Source organism: Lissotriton vulgaris, chromosome 6, assembly GCF_964263255.1.
Source record: "Lissotriton vulgaris chromosome 6, aLisVul1.2, whole genome shotgun sequence".
Lineage (NCBI taxonomy): Eukaryota > Metazoa > Chordata > Amphibia > Caudata > Salamandridae > Lissotriton > Lissotriton vulgaris.
Window position 1 is genome coordinate 1817952484 of NC_141694.1, and position 14726 is coordinate 1817967209.

The 14726-nt window shown below is 34.7% G+C and overlaps 2 protein-coding genes across 2 annotated transcripts in view; one reads left to right on the forward strand and one right to left on the reverse strand.

Annotated features, from left to right (window-relative positions):
* LOC147709555 (fucolectin-1-like) overlaps positions 1-14726 on the forward strand; it is a 263787-nt gene that overhangs the window by 233498 nt on the left and 15563 nt on the right. The window lies entirely within an intron of this gene.
* LOC147709557 (uncharacterized) lies at positions 1083-14721 on the reverse strand. Its single transcript, XM_086928083.1, has 2 exons — positions 14617-14721; positions 1083-10546 (listed from the first exon to the last, which is right to left on the reverse strand). Exon 2 carries the CDS (start codon positions 10505-10507, stop codon positions 4049-4051), a length of 6459 nt encoding a protein of 2152 aa, XP_086784209.1. The 5' UTR covers positions 10508-10546; positions 14617-14721; the 3' UTR covers positions 1083-4048.

The window sequence follows — 14726 nt, forward strand, 5'->3', positions numbered from 1 at the left end:
TCTCTCATGTGCCCCCTCTTTTTTTTCGACCTCTCTTATGTATATCTTCCTCCGTTGGCGATAATTTGTTTTCTTTTGGCCCTATTATATGAAGGTGCTCTAAAAGTGCGTCTAGCACGTACGATTGTTTAATAACGCGGCCGGCCCTGTTTGGGTTGTAGGCGGCTTGCTGTGTTCTCCAACATTAATGCAATGTCCTATAATGTCTCTCTTATGTATATTGAACGCTCATCGAACTTCGCTGCCGGCCCATTGTAGGGTTGTAGGTGGCTTGCTGTGTACACAATATGTCTCCTTCTAGTCTTTATTTAAAAAAAATGTAAATGCACATATGTATTACATTTATTATATATATATATATATATATATATATATATATATATATATATATATATATATATATATATATATACATATATATATATATATATATATATTCACTGAAAAAACCATAGGTTTCACACCAGTTATAGTTAGGAATTAGCATTTAAAAAACCTATTAAATTCACTGAAAAAACCATAGGTTTCACACCAGTTATAGTTAGCTGGAAATTTTACTGATATAAAACCATTGAAATTCCCACGTTATAGTTAGTCGGACTCACTATAACTTGCGCGTGCAATGCACTGCTGATGACATCACATATTACATCACTCATGACATGGTCAGTGACATCACTCATGACATCACTGATGACACCATCCAGTGAATATGTGCCTTTCTGAAAAAGTAAATATTAGTGAGTAATGTTTAAATATTTAAATATATATATTAGTGTTTTACTTTGTGTATAAGTGGCTACATGTGTTGGTAAGTAGCTACATGCGTATGTATATGGGTTATTAGATGTTTCTCTTAGTATCAGTATGAGTGTCTATATGGTTTGGTGGGGGTATTACTTAGCACATAGATGCATGAGTGACTGACTCTCTGTTTCTATGTTTTGAAGACAGCATATGTACAGGACTGTATGGGTGGATGAGTGTCTATATGTGTTTGTTAGTGAGTGAATGACTGTCTCACTAGTGTCTTTATCAGTAACTACATATGTTTTAATCTAGTATATATGAATATTGATGTATATAAGTGAGTATATGTGAGAGTAAGAGATTGTAAGAGTTCCTGTTTAAATAAGTATGTGTTTCTATAAGTGATTGTTTAAGAGAATAAATATGTGTAATTTTAAATAGAAGTAAGGTGGAAGTGTGTGTATAACTCTATATTCAAATAAATGGATGTCCAATAGTTTATCTGCACGTGTGAATATGTGTGTGAGTAACTTTTGGATGAATGTCGGTGTGTAACAGGATGTATAGGTGTATCACTTCATATGATGAGTGAGTATATGTATGAGTGACTATATAAAACTATTGGTGAATGAGTGGATGTGTATATAGATAGTGGAATTACTGAATTGCTTGTTGTAACTGATATAGGTATCTCCATTTTTTTAAAAATTTCAGTTTCTATTTTTGAATATGTGTCTCAAGGGTTACATTATAGTGAAAGGAGGTCTGTCACTATGTCACAAGGATGGTGTCATGAGTGATGTCACTGACCATGTCATGAGTGATGTAATATGTGATGTCATCAGCAGTGCATTGCACGCGCAAGTTATAGTGAGTCCGACTAACTATAACGTGGGAATTTCAATGGTTTTATATCAGTAAAATTTCCAGCTAACTATAACTGGTGTGAAACCTATGGTTTTTTCAGTGAATTTAATAGGTTTTTTAAATGCTAATTCCTAACTATAACTGGTGTGAAACCTATGGTTTTTTCAGTGAATTTCATAGGTTTTTTAAATGCTAATTCCTAACTATAACTGGTGTGAAACCTTTGGTTTTTTCAGTGAATTTCATAGGTTTTTTTAATGCTAATTCCTAACTTTTTATATAGACTCATACCTATGTGTTTTTTAGTGAATTGCTAAAGTATGTTTTTGTAAAAATGAACACTATAATGTATATTGAGATAATATTTTTAATTTAAAATATTTTTTTTTATATTTCGCTTTCGGTGCGCGCACCGGTGCGCGTACCGTCAGCGCACTAACAAAAAAAAAGAAAAAAAAATGAAGGAGGGACTGTGTAATAGATAGTAAGACAGATAAAAAGTGTAAAAGGAAGTAACTGAGAAAAGAAAAATGAATAAGGGAGCAAAAGAAAGAAGAAATAGGAAGAAGACTAAAGCAGAGGTTAAGGGAGATTGTAAATGGATGTTGAAAGTAAAAAGAAGGACAGTTAAGTATGGGAATGTCAGGTAGTGACGGAATCAGAGGAAAAGAATAGCAGTGATTGAGGGAAAGTAAATATCAGTGAATATAAGTAAAAAGGGGTGAAAGAGGGTACATGTAAGTGAATAAGGGTAACACATGGGGAGTAATAGAGACAAACAAGAGAGAGAGTAAAAGAAGGACTGTCACAAAGGGACTAAGTGAACCAGTAAAAAAGGTAAGTGAAGGAGTGTGCATAGGCAGAAGTACTGAAAGAAATTGAATGTGGTCGGAAGTAAACATGGAACAAAAGAATAAGTGAGGGAAGCAAAGTAAGGAAATAGGGGTGCGGTAGGGTGACAGAAAAATAGTGAAAATAAAACAAAAGGTGATAACAAAAAAGATTTTGTAAACACACTTACCATATAATCAATGCAAACTTGTATCTATGAAAGATAAAAGAAAAAACACGTTATAATTTCTTAAAAATATATAATAAAATAGAAACAACAGTTCATGAGGTTTAAAAATCTACAAAAGTTTACTAAGAAATGATGCAATAGTGAAGGATACAAAAACAGAAAGAAAGTAATGTAGAAAGAGAAAAAAAAAGGAAAAAGAAATAGAAAGAGAACAAATTCCTAAAGGTAAATAAGATACTAAAAGAATGTAAGATATCAAATCAAAATCAGTAAAGATAAGAAAATAAAAGAAAAATGAGTGAAAAGGAGAGAAGTCTGATTGAGAAACTATAAATAAAAAAGAGGAATAGAAGATGATTGAGAGTGAGTGAAGTAAAGTAACAGAGTGAAGGGATGAAAGGAATGAAGTTAGTATAGAACGATGGATAAAACAGGAGTGAGAGAGTAAGTACACAGAAAGACAAAAGGAAGAACTAAGTGAACTACAGTACAATGGATGCGAAAGAAAAAAAAAGGAGAAAAAGAAAGAGAGGGTTAGGAAACTAAAGCAGTGGTACTGTGAGAATATGAAAAAGATAAAAAGTGGTGGAAGGAACAGAGGAAATGCAGACAGTTCCTATTAGATTAAGAAGTTGTGAATGAAGTGCACTAAAGAAACAGCGATGAAAAAAGAGTGTAAATTAGTAAAGAGAGGTAAATAAGGGTGAAAAAGAAAATGAGTATAAGACAATGTGAACACAATATAAATTACACAATGCAAACTACACAATAACTTCTACAATATGTTACATTATTTATTTTTGCTGTTCTCAGAATATATTGAATTTCACTTAAATTAGTGAGATCAAAGTCTTCATCATATAACAGCGGGAAAAAAAAAACACAATCTAAAAGATTGTGTTTAAAAAAACCCATTCAAACATACATCTCATATAAGTACACTAATCTTTGATTCACTTACTTTTCCGTGAGACCAAATTGCAGATAGTGAAGGTCCTTTTGGTGGAAAAAAGTCTGCTGTGCTCTATAACTTCCATTTCATCGACTTCCTATGAAAAAAGATCTAACAACATCATATGTTACACTTTCCTCACGGCCAATTTGTGTCAGATATATCAGTATTTTTTACTTTGAGATCCACTTAAAGTATCTACATGAGATTGCAGATAGTGAAGGTCCTTTTGGTGAAAAAAAGTCTGCTGTGCTCTATAACTTCGATTTCATCAACTTCTAACAACATCATATCTTACATTTTCCTCACGGCCAATTTGTGTCAGATATATCAGTATTTTTTACTTTGAGATCCACTTAAAGTATCTACATGAGATAAATAATTTCAAATATTAGATTAACTAACTAACTAACTAACTTTTATTAACTATTCCCGTCTTCAAAGGCCAATTCCCTTTACTAAAACTTTGGTTTTAAAAACACTAGATAAGAATTTGTAGAGTCATAAGGCAAACGTTGTTTATAAGTTAAATGAGAATCATTGCAGTAACTCCATCCATTTTCAGATTTTAAGTAGCATGTATAATGTCCTGAGGTGGTCGAAGATCCATCATGATAAATAATAGCTTCAGTTGTAAAGGTCCTTCCAGAAATTGATAACTGAGAAGCCACAAAATTTTTGATAGAAGTTGTCAATTTAGTTCCATCAGGTCTACATCGTTGGAAAACTAAAATAATATACTGCCCATACCTTTGTATAAATAATGTGGACAGCATTGTACAGTTACATTGGGTACACACCATATTATGATCTGCTGCTTTAACTAGATTTTTAAAAGACACTGATTTACAGTCTGGTAAAGTCAAATATATAAATCTTTCAGTGTCTATTGTAGTAGTACTTGATAAACTACAATTGTGGCAGTCATGCTGCCATTGATAAGAAAGACTGAAAAGATTATCTACATCTACACCTTCATCTTCCAAAACACCAAACATATACATTAAAAATTCCTGACAATCCTGCTGAATGTTCTGTGAAAATTTATCTTGACCAGAACACAAATCTAAAATATTTCGAATTTCTGTTACACTTTCTATTTGTGCTGTAACACTGCTACATTTCTGAAACACAGAATTCAATAAACCACACAATCTTTGATCCCGATTTTCAACAATCTGTTCTTGTAAACTTTTAAGAAAAAAAACAACATTAACCACTACATTAGCATAGCAGTTGACACCAGAACTGTTTTCAAACTGAAATCCAACAACATTTTCTCCACAATTCTTTTTCTTCCTGTTTTCAATTACAGTTTTCTCTACTTTTTGTCTTTTTGCAACTACCTCACTACAATTATCCTCATTTCTTCTTTTTCGGCCTACCACACGTTTTTCAAACAGAGGATATTGAGGCAAATGTGGAGCATACTCTCTTCTTAACCTATTGTATTCTTTAACACAATCTAGATCGGCAGAAATCTTTGTCTCATCACACGCAATCAAGTACAATCCTGATAAAGTTCTGACTCGAGATAATGCCACATATGCCATACCCTCTTTAAACACAGATCTTCCAATGTTCACCAATGCACTATCTACACTTAAACCTTGAGATTTATGAATTGTCACCGCATACGCCAAACAAACAGGAAACTGTTTTCGGCGAACATATAAGTCTTTTACAAGTAAAAATCTAGCAGAACAACGACTTATTTGTTGTACTTGTTCAATGCCATCAAATTTTATTTTTAAAAATTCAATTCCATCTCTATTTCTGTAATTCACAAAATCAACAACATAACCCATTGCTCCATTTACCAGACCGCTTTCAACATTTAAATTCCTTCTCAAAATGATACGACAATTTAAACACACATTCAGAGTCTTTTCAAAACCAGCTGTTTTTGAAATACTTTTCTCCAATGAATGCAATTTAGTTTTCAAATTTTCTGACAAAACAATTGTTGCACCCATATGCTCTATTTTATCTATTGCTTCCAGTTTCACAATCTCTTCATTTTCTAAGTCTAACATTTTTTGATTGAAGATGGAACATTCTTGCAGAGTTGGCATCAAACATATCCCAGATTTCTTCTCAGTCATTTTTTTAAAAATATTCTCTGGAAGAATGTTTTCATTTGCATACAAATTTGAAATTAATCGACTATGCAAAGCTTTTTTCCCTTTCTCAGTCATTTTTCCAATTCTTACATCTTGTAGAATATTTTTATAATCTTCATCCTTGGCCTGTCGCATATTTTGAAGCAGTTCAGCATATTTAAAATTTAGCCATATATTAACATTTCCAATGCTTCCAAGGGACTTCCTGGTATCTTCATGCGTGAGCATTTTAAACACTGGTTGTCCTTTTACTGGAGTCAACTGCAATAGATCTCCAAAAACAATAATGTGTTTTCCTCCAAATAACACATCATAGTCTGTTTTAAGAATTTCTTGCATTCTCAAATGCACAAAAGCAAGCATTAGATTTGAGACCATGCTTACTTCATCTATGATAAGAAGTTTCATTTTCTTCAAGACTCTTGAAACTTCAGAACACGCATCTCCAGATAGCTTGTTGTAATGCAATTTATTATCATGTTCAACTGGCAGCATCAATAAACGATGTAGAGTAATCCCTTTAATGTTATGTGCTGCCAGACCAGTTGGAGCAGTTACAACACAAGACAGTGGTGAATCAGTCCTTTTCTGCAGATAACTTGCAACGGCTTTAATTAGAAAACTTTTTCCTGTCCCCGCTTCTCCACTTACATACAGTCGGACAGGGTCAAATAATATACATGAGCACTCTTTTTTCTCATGTCTGAATCCATGTTCAATCTGCTCTGTGACTTCATCATATATCTTTTTCTGCTCAATGTTTAGTTGCGTTACCAAATCTTCTAAGTTAACTCCATCCTCTTGAGCTTGTTCCATAGCTCTTTCCACCTCATCCATGGCAGTGGCAGCTTCATTTTGGATAATTGGTCCTCCTAGTGGATCCTGGCTCAATGAAGTAGAACTCTGACTATCTTGAGAACTGTTTCTAGCTATCTCTTCAGCAATTGTGGTTTCTTGCTCCATTTCTTCATTCAACATTTGCAGATAATTTAGAAAAATAGGACATTCTATGGTATCCTTAGTTGCATTAAAAGAGTCTTCATAACAGAGAAAATCTCCAAGTAGTTCCTCTTCTGTACGCCATGGCTTAAAGAGTTGCAAAAGAGCTAAATAGTAAAATTCTCTTTTGTCTGGAACTTCACAACTCAATTTTCGATGATTAATCAAATGGCCTTTTTTCTGCTTCACTAGACATCCTTCATAGCCAATGAGTGCATATTTTCCATTATTGATATCTTCTGTGATGTTCCTCTTATAACTGTAGTTTTGAAGAACTTCATACAAACATGTGTTCTCAAGGTGAGTACTTCTATTTGGATAGTATGTATCCAACATATTTGTCTTCAAAATATCTGTACTGTTTGGTTCTTTTTCCGCCAAATATTCAATTTCTTGTACAGATTTCAAAACTCGGTTTCGTGTTGCAGCAAGACCAAGACTCACCCAAATGATTGTTCTTGATTTGGCATAGAGACTTGCTGATGATAACCGATCAGAACATTCATATGCTCCAATTTCTCGATGCGACAACATCTTCAGACTGAAACTGTATAATTTCTTGCTTAGACTCTTTTCATGTGAAATGTCCTCCCACATTTCCTTCAGTTCTGTCTTTTCTTTTTTGGTGATGTAAGATGTCACATATCGAGCCACAGCAATAGAGTTGTCAGCAACGAACTGAATATCCATGTTAGCATTCCACATGGACAAAATCACTGGGTTGTAATCGTTGATGTACTTAGATTCTTCATTTCTTTTCAAATTATATGTGTTTTTGGGAGATTTTCTCGTCACAGTATGTCGTAGAGATGACATCAAATTATTTACTCTTCCTTTAGAAATCACTGGTCGAGGAAATGCAAAACGACATTTCGTGTAGTACTTTTCCTTGTTTTTAAATTTTCGACGACAGTACTTTCCACAACGATGAGATTGAAAACGTAAAACTTGTTGCCTTAAATTGTTTTCTTCAGTAGATTTTGGAACAGCACATGTTGAATACTCTTCAATGAAACTCATCACTGTTTCATCTGAATCTGATCCAAATTTGGGTGCATCTTTAATCCACAACAACATATGTATATGAGGAGCACCTCTCGCTTGATATTCCTTCCTCCAAAAGAAATCCAAAACCTCTCCAAGGGGAGGATTTTTTTTGTTGGTAATAAAAGACATCATAGCTTCAAATCTATGATTAAAATATCTGCAAACATTCACTGGATCTAAAGAACACAGTTCTCCTGGTGTTTTCAATTCTATATTTGGTATGTTTTCATTTGCCTCTCGTAGAAATTGAAGTAAATCGTCCCAGGCATACTCAGCACAGCTAAGAGTGAGGAACCATGTAGGAGTTCCTAAGTTTCTTAGCATACATTTCAATTCTCCATGACGACGAAACCAATACTCGTTGGTTCCACGTTGACATGCCATGAGATTGATTAGCTGAGATTCCAAAATACTGTCTTGCAGATTAACTTTCTCCATAAAGTCCCTTGCACATACATTTTGCAAATGAGGTCCACTTTTTAATATATGATTAACTGCATAAGAAAGCCCAGACAAATCACTTTCAAACAGTAGATGAAATAAATATGGAATGCATTGACGAAACCTTGGATCTTCTGCATATAATCTTAGAGTCCGGTATTCAGCTGCAGGAATTTGAACTGGTCGATCATCATATCGTCCACCACAACCTGTTGGAAATAATTGTGGAAAACAACGAGCTTCCAAACTTTCTTCCCATACACTAATGGGACTTCCTTTTGCTGCCTTCATTTGAAACAAGTCAATTGCATTTCCCATTACTTCTTTGGAATGCAAAGGATGAACAGTATAATGTTCATATATTTCTTCAGTTCTAGACACATCAACTTTTTCAATTTGACCAACTGAAGAATCACTATCTTCTTCTGTAGCTGTTTCCTCTACTCCAACACTTACATGTTTGTAGTACTCATTGTTTTTAACTAAATACAACGTTGCCTTCTTGACTTTTTTAACATCCACTAAATCTTGCCAAATTTTCTTACTCTTTGTTGGAACCCCATTAACTAGAATAACTAAAGGATCTTCTTCTACTCTTTCTACACCAATTGTATTAATATTTTTCTTTACATCTAGAGGCAAATAAACAACTCTTCCCTTTAATCCTCTCAGTAAATCTGATGGAGGCAATTTCCCTGTCTTAGGCTCCATGCGAACAATAGCCTGAAAAGGATGGACACATTGAATCAAAATAGATTCATAAGTATTTAGATCCATCAATTCAGAAGGAATATCTATCAACTGAAGATTATTATAAACTGCTCTTGCAGGCATTCTATTTTCATTTAATTTTTTCAAACAATAAGTGCAAATACGCTGATCCAAACTCAAATCAAAAGAATTCTCCACCAACAAATAACTTACAAAATCCTCCCATTCACTATTATTTTCCAATTCACTTTTTGCATATAAATCAACTAACCTAGTCTGAATTTTATAATGAGTCCGTCGACAACACACACAAGTTACATTAGGCCTCTCACTTGATTTCACCTTAAACTTGATAATTTCCTCATCAAACTTTTCAATACTTGAAATTTGTCCATTATCTTCTGCATTACCATCCATTACTATATCTATTTCTACACTGTCCTCTTTGTTCCCAAAATAACAAAACTCAATTTCTTCACAAATAGTCTTCACATCCACTTCAGATCCATGCAAAAGAGCACTATTTAACTGTTTAAGCTTAAGTGCAGGACTTTTTGCATAATACAACTTCCTCACTAATTTCCTTACGTTATTATGATGCACTGCTAACATCCTAAAATGATGAAAAACACTCCGACAAACTTTTCTAGAAAGACATGCTAGTGAATGCCCTTGCAAACCTGTGCTTTCTCTCACTCTGCAAGGATCTAACTCTTGCAGGATCTTCATTTTTTGTTTGAGACTTTTTTTACTATATGTACGTAAGAAATTTCGAAGCAAATCAATTGATTCCTGTCGCACACTACAAATACTACTGCATTTCCATGTGTACACTGGACCCTTAGTACGTCTCCCTAAAACTTCATCAGCTAAGACCTCTTCTGCATCTCTAGATACAAGTTTCTCTTTTTCCATCACACAACTATCTTTCACCTCATATGCACGACCACTGGTGTCAACTGCATGCACCAAATCATTTTCCTGAAAGTAACTCTCCTCATTAAAAAAAGGCTCAGAACTTGAACTATGCATCCATTCACCAGAAAATACTTCACAAAAATTACTCCGATTAATAATTCTTTTCCATCTACTGTTCGATTTGAAAACATCCATTGCCTTATTAAGTATCCTAATTCTATTGATTATTAAAATAAATAATTTTTTCTTAACTTCAAAAGCCTGATCAACAATCTTTTCTACACTTTTCTTTTTCTTGTAAAAAGCAGCTTTTAGTTTACTTTTCTTTTCATTTTTTAGCAAATTTAAAACTACCCTATTGCGAAACATTCGCCTACGAATGTCCCTAAAAACATTTACCCTTCTATTGCTAACCATTCTCTTCTCTCCTGGTCCAATGGAAACATTTTTTGTGGGCTTCTCTTTCCTTTTTAGATTTGTTGACTTTTTCTGTATATTCACATTAGCAATTTCATTTTTTTTCCTACGACATATGTTGCGAAGAAAAGACTTAATTGGCTTACCAGAAGCTTTTCTGGTGTTTTTTGAAGTAGTTGTTGAAGAGGATTCCATAAACTCTGTTGTTGATGTTCTCCTTTTCCGTATGGTATTTTTGATATTTCTTTGCCTTGAAGGCATTTTTGCTTCCTTTTCAGAAGTTGATTTGAATCTGTTGTTCTGTTAAAAAAACACATGAAAGACCACTATTAGCAAACAACAAAGTAATGTTAAAAAGCAAACAATATAAACAATAAATTGCAACATATTTAAGTTTATACAATAGCAACACATGGCTTTATTTTTAAAGGCCTTGCGCCACCAGTGCGTCACTTATTACCCATGTTTAAAGTCAAGCATCAGCTGCACATGGCATTCATAAATAAGGGCCAAATGCAAATACCAATCAATTGCACCCAAAAATCGATTTTTCAATAACATGTAAGAAACACTGCGCAAAACCTAAGTACAACCACTCAATATCATCAAACAAAGTCAGGGTCTGATTTATAAAGGCCTTGCGCCACCAGTGCGTCACTTATTACCCATGTTTAAAGTTTTGCATCGGCTGCACATGGCAATCATAAATAAGGGCCAAATACATATACCAATCAATTGCACCCAAAAATCGATTTTTGAATAACATGTAAGAAACACTGTGCAGAACCTATGTACAACCAATCAATATCATCAAACAAAGTCAGGGCCTTATTTATGAAAGCCTTGCGCCACCAGTGTGTCACTTATTACCCATGTTTAAAGTCATGCATCAGTTGCACATGGCAATCATAAATAAGGGCCAAATACATATACCAATCAATTGCACCCAAAAATCGATTTTTCAATAACATGTAAGAAACACGGCGCAGAACCTATGTACAACCAATCAATATCATCAAACAAAGTCAGGGCCTTATTTATGAAAGCCTTGCGCCACCAGTGCGTCACTTATTACCCATGTTTAAAGTCATGCATCAGCTGCACATGGCAATCATAAATAAGGGCCAAATACATATACCAATCAATTGCACCCAAAAATCGATTTTTCAATAACATGTAAGAAACACGGCGCAGAACCTAAGTACAACCACTCAATATCATCAAACAAAGTCAGGGCCTTATTTATGAAAGCCTTGCGCCACCAGTGGGTCACTTATTACCCATGTTTAAAATCATGCATCAGTTGCACATGGCAATCATAAATAAGGGCCAAATACATATACCAATCAATTGCACCCAAAAATCGATTTTTCAATAACATGTAAGAAACACGGCGCTGAACCTAAGTACAACCACTCAATATCATCAAACAAAGTCAGGGCCTTATTTATGAAAGCCTTGCGCCACCAGTGCGTCACTTATTACCCATGTTTAAAGTCATGCATCAGTTGCACATGGCAATCATAAATTAGGGCAAAATACATATACCAATCAATTGCACCCAAAAATCGATTTTTCAATAACATGTAAGAAACACGGCGCAGAACCTAAGTACAACCAATCAATATCATCAAACAAAGTCAGGGCCTTATTTATGAAAGCCTTGCGCCACCAGTGCGTCACTTATTACCCATGTTTAAAATCATGCATCAGTTTCACATGGCAATCATAAATAAGGGCCAAATACATATACCAATCAATTGCACCCAAAAATCGATTTTTGAATAACATGTAAGGAACACTGCACAGAACCTAAGTACAACCACTCAATATCATCAAACAAAGTCAGGCCTTATTTATGAAAGCCTTGCGCCACCAGTGCGTCACTTATTACCCATGTTTAAAGTCATGCATCAGCTGCACATGGCAATCATAAATAAGGGCCAAATACATATACCAATCAATTGCACCCAAAAATCGATTTTTGAATAACATGTAAGAAACACTGTGCAGAACCTATGTACAACCAATCAATATCATCAAACAAAGTCAGAGCCTTATTTATGAAAGCCTTGCGCCACCAGTGCGTCACTTATTACCCATGTTTAAAGTCATGCATCAGCTGCACATGGCAATCATAAATAAGGGCCAAATACATATACCAATCAATTGCACCCAAAAATCGATTTTTGAATAACATGTAAGGAACACTGCACAGAACCTAAGTACAACCACTCAATATCATCAAACAAAGTCAGGCCTTATTTATGAAAGCCTTGCGCCACCAGTGCGTCACTTATTACCCATGTTTAAAGTCATGCATCAGTTGCACATGGCAATCATAAATAAGGGCCAAATACATATACCAATCAATTGCACCCAAAAATCGATTTTTGAATAACATGTAAGGAACACTGCACAGAACCTAAGTACAACCACTCAATATCATCAAACAAAGTCAGGCCTTATTTATGAAAGCCTTGCGCCACCAGTGCGTCACGTATTACCCATGTTTAAAGTCATGCATCAGCTGCACATGGCAATCATAAATTAGGGCAAAATACATATACCAATCAATTGCACCCAAAAATCGATTTTTGAATAACATGTAAGGAACACTGCACAGAACCTAAGTACAACCACTCAATATCATCAAACAAAGTCAGGCCTTATTTATGAAAGCCTTGCGCCACCAGTGCGTCACTTATTACCCATGTTTAAAGTCATGCATCAGTTGCACATGGCAATCATAAATAAGGGCCAAATACATATACCAATCAATTGCACCCAAAAATCGATTTTTGAATAACATGTAAGAAACACTGCGCAAAACCTAAGTACAACCACTCAATATCATCAAACAAAGTCAGGGCCTTATTTATGAAAGCCTTGCGCCACCAGTGCGTCACTTATTACCCATGTTTAAAATCATGCATCAGTTTCACATGGCAATCATAAATAAGGGCCAAATACATATACCAATCAATTGCACCCAAAAATCGATTTTTGAATAACATGTAAGGAACACTGCACAGAACCTAAGTACAACCACTCAATATCATCAAACAAAGTCAGGCCTTATTTATGAAAGCCTTGCGCCACCAGTGCGTCACTTATTACCCATGTTTAAAGTCATGCATCAGTTGCACATGGCAATCATAAATAAGGGCCAAATACATATACCAATCAATTGCACCCAAAAATCGATTTTTGAATAACATGTAAGGAACACTGCACAGAACCTATGTACAACCAATCAATATCATCAAACAAAGTCAGAGCCTTATTTATGAAAGCCTTGCGCCACCAGTGCGTCACTTATTACCCATGTTTAAAGTCATGCATCAGCTGCACATGGCAATCATAAATAAGGGCCAAATACATATACCAATCAATTGCACCCAAAAATCGATTTTTGAATAACATGTAAGGAACACTGCACAGAACCTAAGTACAACCACTCAATATCATCAAACAAAGTCAGGCCTTATTTATGAAAGCCTTGCGCCACCAGTGCGTCACTTATTACCCATGTTTAAAGTCATGCATCAGTTGCACATGGCAATCATAAATTAGGGCAAAATACATATACTAATCAATTGCACCCAAAAATCGATTTTTCAATAACATGTAAGAAACACGGCGCAGAACCTAAGTACAACCAATCAATATCATCAAACAAAGTCAGGGCCTTATTTATGAAAGCCTTGCGCCACCAGTGCGTCACTTATTACCCATGTTTAAAATCATGCATCAGTTTCACATGGCAATCATAAATAAGGGCCAAATACATATACCAATCAATTACACCCAAAAATCGATTTTTGAATAACATGTAAGGAACACTGCACAGAACCTAAGTACAACCACTCAATATCATCAAACAAAGTCAGGGCCTTATTTATGAAAGCCTTGCGCCACCAGTGCGTCACTTATTACCCATGTTTAAAGTCATGCATCAGCTGCACATGGCATTCATAAATAAGGGCCAAATACATATACCAATCAATTGCACCCAAAAATCGATTTTTCAATAACATGTAAGAAACACTGCACAGAACCTAACTACAACCACTCAATATCATCAAACAAAGTCAGGGCCTCATTTATAAAAGCCTGGCGCCACCAGTGCATCACTTATTACCCATGTTTAAAGTCATGCATCAACTGCACATGGCAATCATAAAAAAGGCCAAATAAAAATACCATTCATTTGCACCCAAAATCGATTTTTAAATAACATGTAAAAAACACTGCGCAGGACTTATATACTAACATACAATTTCACTTCTAAAACATAACTATCTGCTTCCAAATATTCTCCATAGAGAAAATAAATCTCTATCTAAATTAAATGAATCATTACTTACCTTTAGAAATGCTTTTGGAGATTGAAAACAGTGTCAGACACACACACCAATTTTTCTTTAGCAGAGGAGAAGGTGTGCTCTCAATACACTGAAACCAAGACTGGCATAGA